The sequence below is a fragment of the Canis lupus genome, chromosome 24 (assembly GCF_003254725.2).
Source record: "Canis lupus dingo isolate Sandy chromosome 24, ASM325472v2, whole genome shotgun sequence".
NCBI lineage: Eukaryota > Metazoa > Chordata > Mammalia > Carnivora > Canidae > Canis > Canis lupus.
The window spans coordinates 5,715,427-5,729,824 of NC_064266.1; the positions used below are offsets into that span (position 1 = coordinate 5,715,427).

Consider the following 14,398-nt stretch of genomic DNA (forward strand, 5'->3'; position numbering starts at 1 on the left):
GTTATACCATTAATTAAAGTTCATATGTTCTCATGAACTTCACCCAAGAACATCAGTAATAGGAAAGCACTAGGTTTAAAACCTAGTTGAGGGCAGCCCTGGTGGTGCAGCGGTTTAGCGCTGCCTGCAGCTCAGGTTGTGATCCTGGAGACCCGGAATCGAGTCCCATGTCAGGCTCTCTGTATGATGCCTGCTTCTCCCTCTGCCTGTGTCTCTGCCTCTCTCTGTCTCTATGAATAAATAAATAAAATCTTTAAAAGTAAAAAAAAACTAGTTGATTTTGAGGGTGCAAGCCACGCATCTTTATTTTTTTGATATTTCTTATAAGCAATCAACCAACGAGGCAAGAATTGACTTAGAGACTAAAGAGACTGCATATTTGCATGTTTAGTAGCAAGAGAAGCTAAAGAAAAGTCGTAACTTTGGATGGACCATTGAGTAGTTTAACCTGATAGGATGCCAAGCACTACTTTAAGCCTATAAGGATAATATTGCATTGCACATTTGAAAGTGGCTAAGAGACTAGATCTTAAAAGTCCTCATCACGGGCAGTCCCGGTGGTGCAGTGGTTTGGCGCCGCCTGCAGCCTGGGGGGGGATCCTGGAGACCCGGGATGGAGTCCCACATCAGGCTCACTGCATGGAGCCTGCTTCTCCCTCTGCCTGTGTCTCTGCCTCTCTCTCTGTGTCTATGAATAGATAAGTAAAATCTTAAAAAAAAAAAAAAAGTCCTCATCACAAGAAAAAAATTTTTTGTTACTATGTATGGTGTTGGGTGCTAACTAGACTTACTGTAGTGATCATTTTGTAATATATGCACATATCAAATCACTATATTGTATACCTGAAATTAATATAATGTTATATGTCGATTGTACCTCAATTTAAAAAATACTTCAAATATTTGCCAATACTGCTTAATGCTTAGCTGAAAGGAACTACATGAGCTCTTATGAGGTTACAGCAGAAATGCTTTTCAAAAACATTTGGACATAGAGCAGAAGGGCAAAATAGTTTTCTTCAACAGATCAAGTGAAATGAACATGTTTTAAATCATCTTGTGGTGGATTAAAAAGGATTTCTTATTATTTCTACCTTCTTTTATCTTTAATAAAGTGGCAAATAACTCCCAATTCAACAGAACAAAACAGTCAAAAGACAACTCTAGAGGAACCTTGCCATATTAACAAAATCCAAGAATTTAGAGAATGTATCTGTAAAGGAGAAAAAAAAATCACAATATAATTTAGTGAAGCCCTCAGATTATTTTGCTGGTGATGTTTAAGCTTTAAAAACAAAGCAGAGTCAAATAAAACCCCCAAGTTTGAAGTCAAAGACAACTCACGAGGCCCAGTTTACCTGTTGAACCAGTCATCTGTGTATCGAGGGTAAGGGTAGGGGTCATTGCCGCTGAAGTCATAGCTGGCCTCGGCATTCTGAAAAACACATAGTGTCTCATTAGGTCAATTAAGCCATGTACAGGCAAGAGCAAATGCTGCAAGTCAACTGTTTTATGTTTATAGGCCCTCTGTGGAGTGCACGCAAAATGGTGACAGAGCTGGTGCATCCTTGGATCTCTCTGTTCTTCCTTTATTCTCTTTCCAGCCTCTCTCATCCCTTCCTACCTTAGGCCCTCAAAAAACTGGCAAACCTGAGTCCTGTGCTCTCCAGAATGGTTTCCATTTTAAGTTGAATTACCACCTGTGGGTAAATGAGGTTCACCTGGAATCCAAGACTCAAGTTGATGGTCAGAATGTTCGAGATCTTATGTCATAAATGAGGCAACCTCTGGAGTTTTCTGGCTTTATGCAAAAGGCTCACTTCTAGTTCCCTGCTTCGGACTGACATAGGCTTTTCCTTTATACTTTTGTGTGTTTAACCCCTGCCCAAGCCCTAACATCAGCACAATATCAACCTCATTTATTCACTCAAGAAATGTCAGGAGGAATCTAACATATGCCAGAGACTTTTCCAAATACGAGAATGCAGTAGTGACTTCCCTGCCCTCATGTAACTTATAGCCTAGCTGGAGAGACAGGCATCAATCAAATAATCAAACAAATAAATATAAAAATCACAAACTGGGAGTACTCTTACACCCTACAGTATTCAGTTAGAAGTTTAAATTCTATACATCCAACACCTCCATTTTTCCTATTGAGAGTCTTTCCCCCCCAGAAATCAATTACATAGCCACTTAAATTGGTTCCATTTAGGTCTTTGGTTGGTCTTTCATTTTGGTCCACAATGGGAGATGATCCACCATCTTTTGATGACTAATTCATCCCTTCCCACTGCCTTCTCTGCTTGCCGGGGATGCTGATAATGAGAATCCCATTCTTCTCTGCTTTGTTTTTGAGTTCTGCAGTAAAGATCTAGAGAGTTTCCTGGCCCATTGCATACACTGGACTGGAAAGCACTGGGTTAGATATATATTCCAGTGTGGGCATTTCTTGATTTTATGGGTCCTGACACATATTCAAGAATTGTGCCCTTTCATGAGGTAAAATACTTCAGTTTGTAAACCTGATGTATTAGTGGCATAATGTTTTTAAGAGCAAGTTAATGAATTCTGTTAGTTTGCGTTTCTATTTGTTGGATGACAAAGGGCTATTAGTCACCAGTAGTTATAGTAATCAGAATTATAATACTAATTTATTTAAATAAATGTTGTTTTTGTGGTGTTACCCTGAAATCTAAAAAAAATTTCAAGTTTTTATTTAAATTCTAATTAGTTAACATACAGTATCCTATTAGTTTCAGTTATAGATTTAGTGATTCATCACTTATATGCAACACCCAGTGCTCATCACAAATGCCCTTAATACCCATCACCCATTTAACCCATTGTCCTGCCCACCTCCCCTTCAGTAATCCTCTGTTCTCTATAGTTTAGAGTCTTTTTTTGGTTTGCTTCTCTTTCTTTTTTCCCCCCTGTATCCTATGTTCATCTGTTTTGTTTCCTAAATTCCACATATGAGTGAAATCATATGGTATTTGTCTTTCTCTGACCGACTTATTTCACTCAGCATAATACCCTCTAGCTCCATCCATGTTGTTGCAAATGGCAAGATTTTATTCCTTTTTGTGGCTCAGTAATATTTCATTATATCTATACCACATCTTCTTTATCCATTTATCTGTTGATGGACATTTGAACTCTTTCCATAATTTGGCTATTGTTGATAATTCTGCTATAGACATTGGGGTGCATGTATTCCTTAGGATCAGTATGTTAGTATCCTTTGGGTAAATCTCTAGTAGTGTGATTGCTGGATCAGAGGATATTTCTATTCTTAACTTTTTGAGGGATTTCTGTACTGTTTTCCAGAATGGCTGCACTGGGTTGCATTCCCACCAACAGTGCAAGAGTGTTCCCCTTCCCACTGCACCCTCTCCAACATCTGTTTTCCTGAATTGTTAATTTTAGCTATTCTGACCAGTGTGTGGTGATATCTCATTGTGGTTTTGATTTGTAGTTCCCTGATGGTGAATGATGTTGAGCATCTTTTTTTTTTTTTTTTTATGATAGGCACACAGTGAGAGAGAGAGAGAGAGAGAGAGGCAGAGACACAGGCAGAGGGAGAAGCAGGCTCCATGGAGAAGCAGGCTCCATGCACCGGGAGCCCAATGAGGGACTCGATCCCGGGTCTCCAGGATCGCGCCCTGGGCCAAAGGCAGGCGCTAAACCGCTGCGCCACCCAGGGATCCCCTGAGCATCTTTTTATATGTCTGTTAGCTTTCTGGATACCTTCTTTGGAGAAATGTATATTCATGTCTTCTACCCATTTTTTGACTGGATTATTCATTTTTGAGGGTGTTGAGTTTGATAAGTTCTTTAGGGATTTTGGATCCTAGCCCTTTATCAGATATGTTATTTGCAAATATCTTCTTCCATTCTTAGGTTGCCTTTTAGTTTTTTTTTATTGTTTCCTTTGCTGTGCAGAATCTTTTTATCTTGATGAAATATCAATAGTTGATTTTTGCTTTTATTTCCCTTGACTGAGAGGACATATCTAGTAAGAAGTTGCTACAGCTGATGGCAATGAGGTTACTGTCTATGTTCTCCTCTAGGATTTTTTTTTTTAGATTTTATTTATTTATTCATCAGAGAGAGAGAGAGCGCGCACACGTGAGAGAGAGGGAAGGGGAGGGGCAGAGACACAGGCAGAGGGAGAAGCAGGCTCCATGCAGGGAGCCCGATGTGGGACTCGATCCCGGGACTCCAGGATCATGCCCTGGACTGGAGGCAGGCACTAAATCGCTGAGCCACCAAGGGATCCCCTTCCTCTAGGATTTTGATGGTTTGCTGCCTCACATTTAGGTGTTTCATCCATACTGTATTTATTTCTGTGTTGTGTTAAATTTTTTTAATTTAAGAATTTGGGATCCCTGGGTGGCGCAGCGGTTTAGCGCCTGCCTTTGGCCCAGGGTGTGATCCTGGAGACCCGGGATCGAATCCCACGTCGGGCTCCCGGTGCATGGAGCTTGCTTCTCCCTCTGCCTATGTCTCTGCCTCTCTCTCTCTCTCTCTCTCTGTGTGACTATCATAAAAATAAAAACATTAAAAAAAAAGAATTTTTGGCTTTATTGAGGTATAATTGATATACTTCGCATGTAATAAGCTTGGGCACATGCATATAATAGTTATATCACCACAACCAAGGTGCAAAAACATGTTCATCACCTCCCTAAACTTCCTTGTGTTCTTTTGTGTCTGTGTGTTATTTTTGATTTTGCCTTGGTGAGAACCATTAACACCTTTAACCTTTAACCTTACCACAGTTTAAAATACATAATACTGTATTGTTGGCTGTGTTGCACAACACAGCTCTAGAACCTACTCATTTGCATAGCAGAAACTTCACACCCATTGAAAATCAATTCCTTATCTTCTTCCTTCCTCTATTCCACTCAGAATTTGGACCAGTTCTTGTGTCTTTGGTGTTGAACAATTCTAGATTCTAGAATCTAGGTCTTCCTTTAATATCTGGTCATCAGAGAGGATATCCTCCTGTCTCCTCTGGCCATAATCATTGGCTTCAAATTATCTACTCCCCCTTCTTCACTTAGATCCCAAACTACTCTCGTTGGCTTTTTAAAAAGTTTAATTCTCGATCTGGTCTATATTTCCTGTCTCTGAGAGACCCACTCAGATTTGACATGGTTTGCTGTTGTTTTTACTTTTCTTGAACTGTTTGGATTTCAGTTCTTTTGAGGAACATTACTTCAAAATAGTAACTATGTTCAGTTACCCCTAACTTTCTCTGAATTTGTAAGACAAGTGCATTCTTCGGTAGAGTTGGAGGATGTACTATCTAGAGAAATCCAAGTTAATACCTTTTCTTTTGGGTTTCAAAGGTGAAATTGAAACCTAAACAATAGATTTGAAGACTATTTGCTAAGCCTGGTTTGTTTCTCCATAGAAGGAAGAAAAATCACCTGTCTAAGGCAAGTCAAATGGAAAATTCAATGAGTAGCCATTGTGATGCTCCCAGAGGGGGCGTGGAGGGCTACCTTTTTCTTCTGAGCAGTGTTCTGGAGTGGGTTGGAGGTATGTTGGAATGTTCAACTTTGGAGAGGTCTGGGGCTCATCTTAGAACAGCAGTGGCTCTCAGGGGTGTCTTATCTCAGGGAGTTGGGGGTGGGGGGGTACTCTGTGTTCCTCTGTCAGTGTGGAGCAGCAGGCAGCGGGAATATTCTGTGAGAGGCTGAGGTTAGTGAGAACATGACAGAACAGCTGGCCTAGAAATTTTAGGGTTCAGGACACTGAGGATCCGAGGTTCAGGCAGGATCCACACGGACTGACAACCAAGGCCAGTGGGAATGGGGATGCAGAGTGGAATCTAGGGGTACGAACAGTGAGATCTAAGCACCAGCACCTCGGCACCCTTTCCTAATACTGTGCTGGTCCTCTGAAGCTTGAGGACAATCCTGCAGACATGAGGGTGGGAGGCAGCATCTGGGTTAACAAGATCAAATTTCTGCCTTGAATGAGCGCAATTAGGTTGGCAGGTAGAAGTTAAATTCTATTAGAAAAAAGAAAAATTGGAATTTTCTGTGTGTTTGCTGCCTGATTGCCCAGTTCACAAGCTTTTCATTCTGGTTCACTTCTCTGGTTGATAATTATTACCTGTGGTCTGGGCTGAGGGCTTTGGGCTCCACACTGGTTCTGGAGAAAATGGCTTGCCCTGAGATGGGCAGGGGCTGGAGAAGGCACTGCACAGATCTGACAGTCAAGAATTCACAGAACTCTGAGACCACTTTTCTGACAAAAGGAAGACCACGTGTTGTCTGGGGTCAAATTCACCTTTGAATGTTGAGATGGTTGGTGACTTACGAACTCTGTTTTGTTGTCTTTTAATTAATGTGGTAACTAATGCTTAATTCCTTGTATAACAGTCTACACTGAGTATTAAGGAAGGCAAACTGTTGTGCTTGTTTTGCTATGGGTTTTTTGACTAAAAATCAAATGGCTTATAGCAAGAATGAGCAGTGAGCAATTTCTTGTAAGCATTCTGTTTATACTTTTATAGCCCAAACCAAATCATTTACGAATTTGAAATACAATGTTGCCTTCCATAAAATTATTTGTGTATAGGAATAAATTAAACTGGCCTTGAGTTATGCTGGAATTTTCTAAAAATAGTGATTAACATGGACATTTAGGGACAAGTGGTGTCTCTGTAAATTTAATGCTGTGGTCATCCCAGGCTAAGTCAGTCACTTGTTTTGGTTCGTATTCTTCTATGACTTCTTTTGAAAGTGCACTAATCTATTTTCATGCTTTAGAAAATACTAGCTGTTTAGTGAACATAATTTAATCATCGATGATTCAGGATCAGGATGATTCAGAGTCATCATGAAGAAGGTGAATTATCATTGTACCATTGTGAAGAAAGTGAGAAGACTGGACTGAATCCAAACTGACCTCAGGGCTTCCCTGGAAGTTATTTCTTGAAGAAACTTCTGATGATGGCTCACTTCTCCTAGAAGATTTGAGTGCAGAAGGAAAAAAAACCCTCTCTGGTATTTAATAATTTTCAGGCCTAATTTCTGAGTATTTGAATGGGTAGTTAGGAATTAAGACTAGATTAGCCCATAGAAAGAAACCTTAATAATTTTGACTTTGGCTATTGTTTGTACTGTGCATTTTTCCATTAGATGGGCTGCCTGAACACTAAGCTAATAGGCCAGGAACTTAACTTCTTTTCAAGAAATCTTAGGACTTCTTATATCTCAGGTGCTGCCTTTGTGCAGACAGGCTGACAAATGGCACACATTGGATCCCAGGGCTGGTTTCACCATGAAAGCTGGTGGTAAACACAGCGGTAACCATGCCTTTTGCTTTAACACTCTCATAGAAGCTTCTAAGATGCCTGAGACTGAACCTGACTCTTGCACTGCCACTCTTACCCCCAGATCTGGAATTTAATACATCTGGGACCCGTGGACTTTGTTGCTGGATGGTACACAAGGAATATGTCTGTAGCTATCAGCTTGGAGTAGAGAGAAGGAGAGAGGCCTTCAAATCAAGCAGATCGAAAAAAAAAATAAAAAAATAAAAAAAATCAAGCAGATCTGGCTTTGCACCTAGGCTGATTGGTCTTGGCAATTTTCTTGTTTTCTGGAAACCATAGTTTCCTCATCTTTAAAATGCAGATGATAAAACTCAAAGTACTTGGTTGCTGTGAGGATAAAATGAAAGAATCGATGTAAGTTGGCAAGTGCATTGCCAAACAGCGTGGCCACTCTCTCACCTCTTACTTCTTCTTTTGTGTCCTTCAGTTTCTTTGATGATCTACAGTAAGAGTCACAAAATATGGTGCATGCCACATCTGGCCCTCTACCTCTTTTTGTAAATAAAGTTTTGTTGGAATACAACCACGTCTGTTTAGTTTCCAATGGCTGCTTTCACATTCTAATAGTAGACCTTAGCAGTTGTCATGGAAGCCCACAAATCTTAAAATATTTCCTACCTTTTATAGAAAGAGTTTGCCCAACCCTTCACTGTCACCTTAGGCCTCTTGGGTCTCCAGGCTGCTCTCTGAGAGACTGAGGCCTACATTATAGTATCTCAGTATAGTATCCTTGCCTTTCCAAGGGCCCCCCCTTGGCTCTGAGACATACCTATCCCACGTCCCATTCCTTCTAGGTGGGCTGTAGCTGCTGAAAAGGAAGCTGATAAAACTAGCCTCATATCATTGCTAAGAGTTTGACATTTACCTCTCCTGGGTTTCATGATGACCCAAGGTGGGTCATCAGGTATGACTATGGTCAGAAACCAGAGGGGCCCTGGTGGAGGCAGAAAAGAGCATCCAGCTGGGATGGCAGGGAAGCCCCACTGTTGTTTCGACCATCCCCGACCATCACTGGTTGAGGGCTGCTTCTAGGGGCAGCAACCTTCTAGCTCTTTGTCTTTCCATCTACAAGTGTCCCTGTGGTCAGAACATCACTCTCAGCCGGTGTTTGCAGTGAATAGCCCTCTGGCATGCAGAGATAATCGCCAGGTGATATAGGTACATATGGCATCTACCGCACAAGGCCTTGCCCATCTTTCATGTCTGTGATGCTGCATTGACATTCTTATAGCACCAAGCTTTCATAATAGGTCAATACAGTTAACATGGGGGGCCACAGCTGTGTGAGTGAACAGATATGTTCAGAGCACTGAGGAGCAACCTCTGTGGTTTGATTACAAAACTGGGAATGTGGTATCTTTAATCAGGGCTGCCTGGACAGTTGTGCAGGTTGTACTCTGCATAAGGTGCGTAACCAAGGGGAGCAATTAAGGGCTGCACTGGACTCCACAAGCCATGGGGTGGGGCTTTGAAAAATAATTGGCCAGCCCTGGGTGTGGGGGTGGGGGGCAGGCATCCTTTTCTCATTTGTTTGCCCAGAGGAAGGGGGCTGTTTTGCAACTCACCCACTGGTAGGGAGTATTTTTTTCAATTTCACACAAATTCATGTAAGTGCTTCATCAATGAACCATGGCAAGGAGTAGATCTCTCTAGTTAGAGTCATATATAAGCACTGTCTTCAAAGAAATTGTACCAGGGAGACAAGATGTCCCCTGTGAAATGTCAAGTAATACTAACCTTAAATAATTTCTCAAACGATAGGAGTTTTATGAGTACAGCGTGGCATATGATTAATCGCCAATGAGATTCCAACAGCTATAGGTACTCAGAACAAGAGAGTACATCCATCTCACTTGTCCGTTTATTCTGGCTGCTACTTTCCCTGAAGGCATTTAACCAAATAACCCAGCTAGGAACTATGTAACCGTATTAGCTGAAATTGTACTGCACTCATGGACTAATGAGAGAGAAATGAGCTTCCCCAGATAGACTTGCAAACCATAACCATATTGCCCCAGAACAAAGCTCATCTGTATGGAAACTGAGCAGCAAAATAGCCCAGTCCATTAGAGTCTAAGAAATTTTGCTGTTGTGCCTACTTGTGTCTAAGATGGTCATGGCTGAATGTTCCCAACTGTGCCTATTTTGATTTTCCTCAGATAATTCTCCCACATGCACTGCTTTAACGATAATGTTCAGCTCACTTTTGACTGAAACCAACATTAAAGGGATTTATGTCTATATTAAGTCTGGCTGTAAAACTTAATGAAATTTAACATTTCTCTAATGCTCAAAAATTTAAAAAAAGGATGCAGTCAGAAAATTGTTTGAACTCTTTTCTTTTATACCCCTGAAATGGCCAGAGTTGTGCATTTTTCCAGTGACAGAGTGTTCTCTGATGGTGGATTTGACACCTCCTACCATCACTTTCTTCTTGTTCCTGTCAATTCCAGTAACTTCTCTAGACATGGGAGTATTCTTGGGGTAAGAGAACGAGGTAATATCATGGCCAGGCTGGGCAAGGATCACCATGCCCCCAGGCCATGTCCTGGACCACTGGGTTCTTCTGTCTTCCAAAGCTGAGCATCCCTTTCTGTGGCTTTCAGGGTCACTCTTCTCGGCAGATCTGAGAGAGGTTCTGAGCACTACACATAAGGGGCGGGGGAACTATGAGTTCCCAATGATCAACACAGAGCCTTAAATTAAGGCCGCGTGTCTTTTCATTTCCATGGAAGTTAAAATTCTCTCATTGTATTGGATATTCTCCAAAACCCTGTGTGATAGGGGAGCAGATGAGAAACAGTCAAAGCCACACACCTGGATGGCCTCTGTAGAGTTCTCTCTGCCTGTCCACATTTTGACTTGTCTGGTTATTTTAAAAGGGCAGTGAAGCCTGTATTAGGCTGGATGAAGCTGATTCCCACCTGTAAATTTTAAGAGCTGCCCTGAAAGTGTGAATTCCTGGGGCTGACCTGATGCATTGAGGAGAAGCTGCCACTCAATGTAATTAGTTTCCATGAGCTGCTTTCTATGACAGGGTCCCATACTTGTTCAGAAAGAATTTACATCTTTATTTTCTGCTAGCTGCTAACTCTGATTTAACAGTTCCTGCAATTATGACTCTAAGCCACCATATTATAAGCAGGACCTGTGAGCTGGTCACCAACACAGACTTTCATATTGCATTATATTGGCTGATAGGCTGAAATATCTACTCATTCCTACCTGCCGCTAAATGTTATTGTTAAATGGGTAAGGAAAGAATGATACCTATTACCATTCCACACATGTGGGTTTTTACTCACTGAAAACTGCATTTCACTCTAATTACTTTCTTTGATTGTCTTATATATTTTGTTTTATGAATTTATTTTTTTAAAGATTTTATTTATTTATTCATGAGAAACACACACACACACACAGAGGCAGAGACACAGGCAGAGGGAGAAGCAGGCTCCATGCAGGGAGCCCGATGTGGGACTCAATCCCAGGACCCCGGGATCATGCCCTGAGCCAAAGGCAGATGCTCAACTATTGAGCCACCCCGGAGTCCCTGTTTTATGAATTTAAAACATTATTCTAAGAATGAGGGGGAGACACTTGTGTACCGGGTGGTCGGTGTGCAAATTGGTATAATTTCTCAGAAGAGAAATTTAGCAATATCTATCAAAATAAAGGACACACAGACTCTTTGACCCAGCTGTTCCACTTTGACTAATTTATCCTAAAACTATACTTGCACATGTATGAAATACTTGCTTTTCAATGTATTCATGGCAACATGATTGTAAATGTGAAAGAGCAGAAGTAGCTCAAGTGTCCAACATCAGGGACTACGGAAATAAATGATGGGGTCCCCTGAAGATGCTTTTAAAACTCTGCAGCCTCCACAAAGAATGAGGAACCAAGCCTACCATGAATTCATTTCTATAAAATATTGTCAAGTAAGAAAGGCAATGTGTAGAATAGAATGCCTTGTGAGCTCCCATTTGCACAGAAGAGGGTATTCTCGGTAGTGAATGCATACAGTATTTCTGGAAAGATACCCAAGAACCTTTTTTATTTAGTGCTTTGCCTCTATGGAGGGACATGGGGTCTGGGTGGAAGGAAGACATAATTTTCATGGCATAACCTTTTATTCTGTGTAAAAAAATATTGCCATATAATAACAAGTAACTGATAATGAATGCTTATTTTGTGCAAGGGGCTCTTTTAGATGCTTTGTATGGATCAGCTACTCCTTATGATATCCTTACATGGTAGGCAATACTCTTATCACTCTCATTCTGTGAGCAAGGAAACCCAGGTACAGAGACATTGAGTATTTTGCCCAAGGTCACACAGATGAAAAGAGACAGAGTAAGGCTTTAGACCAGGCAGCCTGGCTCCAGAGGCTGCTCCCCTAACCATGCAGTCCTGCTGCTCTCCATAAGAACCATAACCAGCACATACTAGTACATGCATTGTCTAAAAGAGAAAAACAAATATCTAACAAATAGAAAGGGACAATTTAGTGGATTTACTCCCTACAATGTCAATGGGTCATCCTCTCCAAGTCCGAGGATCTAAATTGAGCCAATAATTTCACTCTCACCCTGGGACATACCTCACTAAAATGGCCAGGAAGCACATCTCTTCCTCTGCAACATCCATTCATATTTTAAACAGCATAGTTTTGTTTAGTAAATTCTCTCACCCAAGGTAGGTATGATGTCTTTGAGGCCTCAGGCAGCAAACTTGACTTCAAAGAGAAAGCTCATTTTCCTGCTCTAGGGGCAGCAACCTAGACAGCAAGTCTCTAGCTACTTCCTTTTCCTCTGTTGATCATGTTATTCCTCTTAGAAGTAGGACCTTTTCTGAGAAAAAAAGTAGGCCTTTTTGTTCGTATGTGAGGCAAACAGCAATGATGAGTGGAGTCCTCAGAAATGGAAATCTTGGGGGCAGCCCCGTTGGCGCAGCAGTTTAGCGTCGCCTGCAGTCCAGAGCCTGATCCTGGAGGCCCTGGATCAAGTCCCACCTTGGGCTCTCCTGCTTCTCTGCCTCTCTCTCTGTGTCTATGAATAAATAAATAAAATCTTAAAAAAAAAAAATGGAAATCTTGGAAATACTTTTTTTTTTCCAGAGCATTTTTAGCACTGTCTGGGGTTTCCTTCCTTCCTTCCTTCCTTCCTTCCTTCCTTCCTTCCTTCCTTCCTTCCTTCCTTCCTTCCTTTCTTTCTTTCTTTTCTTCCTTCCTTTCTTTCTTTCTTTTCTTTCTTTCTTTCTTTCTTTCTTTCTTTCTTTCTTTCTTTCTTTCTTTCTTTCTTTCTTTCTTTCTTTCTTTCTTTCTTTCTTTCTTTCTTTCTTTCTTTCTTTTTCTTTCAAGTTTACTTATTTGATAGGGAGAGAGAGCACAAGCCGGGGGAGTGGCAGGCAGGGGGAGAGGGAGAAGCAGGCTCCCCACTGAGCAGGGACCCTGATGTGAGTTTTGATTCCAGAACCCTGGGATCATGATCTGAGCTGAAGGCAGAAACTTAACCTACTGAATACCCCTGGTTCCAGTTTCTTAGTTTGAAAATCTTTGGCTGAGAATGGTCAATGAGATGCATGCCCGTGGTGCCTTCAGTAACATCAGACTGTGACTTGTTCCGAAGCACTCCTCCATCCTTCTTAGTATGCCAACAACAACTCTCCATCAAGTGCGCCATGTCTTTAATACCTCTCTATTCCTTGTCGTCCGTCTCCTTATCTGACAGAGGCAAGCATGGGCAGGCAGGACATCCAGCTTGAGTTGTTTTCATTGTATTTATTTTGACAGTTACTTCCATTTATGTCAAGGGATATTGGTTGTTTATCTGTTTGAAATAGAGATTTATAGTTTCCCTTGAAAACACATTCATTTATGTTAAAGAAGTGAGTCAACTAAAGGAAATTTAAGGAAATGTGCTCGGTAAATAATAGCACCATAGCAAAAACTATGCAGATGTGTTGTGACTGGTCATGCTTGGCAGACCTTGGGATAAAGCAATGGTGGTATTTCTGGCAGAGTCATCAGAAATGAATATCTGCACAGGGGATCTGAAGGAGTCATGGAAAAGACTTTCTGTCCTCAAATCTCAATCTTGTCACTTGGCATTTCAACGTCAGAGCTTCAATTCTTTATATTCTGTAGGATCTTGGCCTTTGTTCATGCCTTCAGCCTATTGTTTACTTATTTTCTTCATTGAACAAGTACATCTTCAGCACCAATTGTTTGCCAGGCCCTGTAGTCATTTTGCCAGTCTCCAAGTCATTTTTGGAGAGGAAGATCACATTAGCTGGGGTAACTTACCTTTAGCCCTGGTGAGCAAACTTATGAATTATGGACTGACCCCTGAGTTTTCAACAAAGTTTTGGTTAGCAGCTAACTACGTTTCTCAACTTAGGCTGCTCAAGAGAATTGCCTGGGGAACTTCTAGAAGTATGAATACTTGAGTGATCCCTGGATTCTGTTTAATTGTTCTGAGGCCGGCTTGGGCATCAGTATTTTTTTTTTTTTTTTTAAAGCCTATGCTGGTGATTCTGATGTAGAGTTAAGGTGTAGAACCACTGAGTTAACACCTTTGTTCATTGCTTATATTCTGGCTCCCTTGCTGTGTCCAGTATGGCCTGTGACATCACCTGAGAACTTGTTAGAAATGGGATATCTTAGGCTGTACCCCAGACTGGTTGAATCTGAATGTGCATTTTAATCAGATCTCTAGGGGATTCATGTGTGCACAGACTCTTTCCCTCCTCCTCCTTCCACCTAAATTCTCTGGCAGGAAGAAACTGAATTTGATAAGCCATTCACATTTTAGCATGCGTTAAGTTCAGTATAGTGCCCTTTCCAATATTATTTGGTGTAACAGAAGAGAATGGACATTGGAAGGTGCCAAGGAACTCAATCTCTAGGAGTAGAGATTGAAGAGTGGTATTTTAGAAGCATTAGAAGCTTCTTGGCATCTCTTAGAGTGAGGTGCTTTCTATGGAGAAAGTTCTGAGAATAGAGTTATCACATTCTGCAGGAGAGGCCTGATG

At 41.3% G+C, this 14,398-nt stretch overlaps 1 protein-coding gene and 1 long non-coding RNA gene across 4 annotated transcripts in view; one reads left to right on the plus strand and one right to left on the minus strand.

Annotated features, from left to right (window-relative positions):
• PCSK2 (proprotein convertase subtilisin/kexin type 2) overlaps positions 1-14,398 on the minus strand; it is a 256,303-nt gene that overhangs the window by 74,415 nt on the left and 167,490 nt on the right. The window contains exon 6 of the mRNA XM_025469250.3: positions 1,359-1,435. Within this exon, the coding sequence (XP_025325035.1) occupies positions 1,359-1,435 (77 nt within the window). The remainder of the gene's footprint in view (positions 1-1,358; positions 1,436-14,398) is intronic.
• Positions 4,953-7,879, plus strand: LOC112673546 (uncharacterized). Of its 3 annotated transcripts, none has more exons than XR_003144860.3 (3): positions 4,953-5,553; positions 6,792-7,028; positions 7,788-7,879. It is a non-coding gene; the product is annotated as an uncharacterized LOC112673546 (long non-coding RNA). The 3 variants fall into 3 exon arrangements; XR_003144859.3 differs by having other exon boundaries at positions 7,364-7,873; XR_003144858.3 differs by having other exon boundaries at positions 4,958-5,553; positions 7,422-7,873.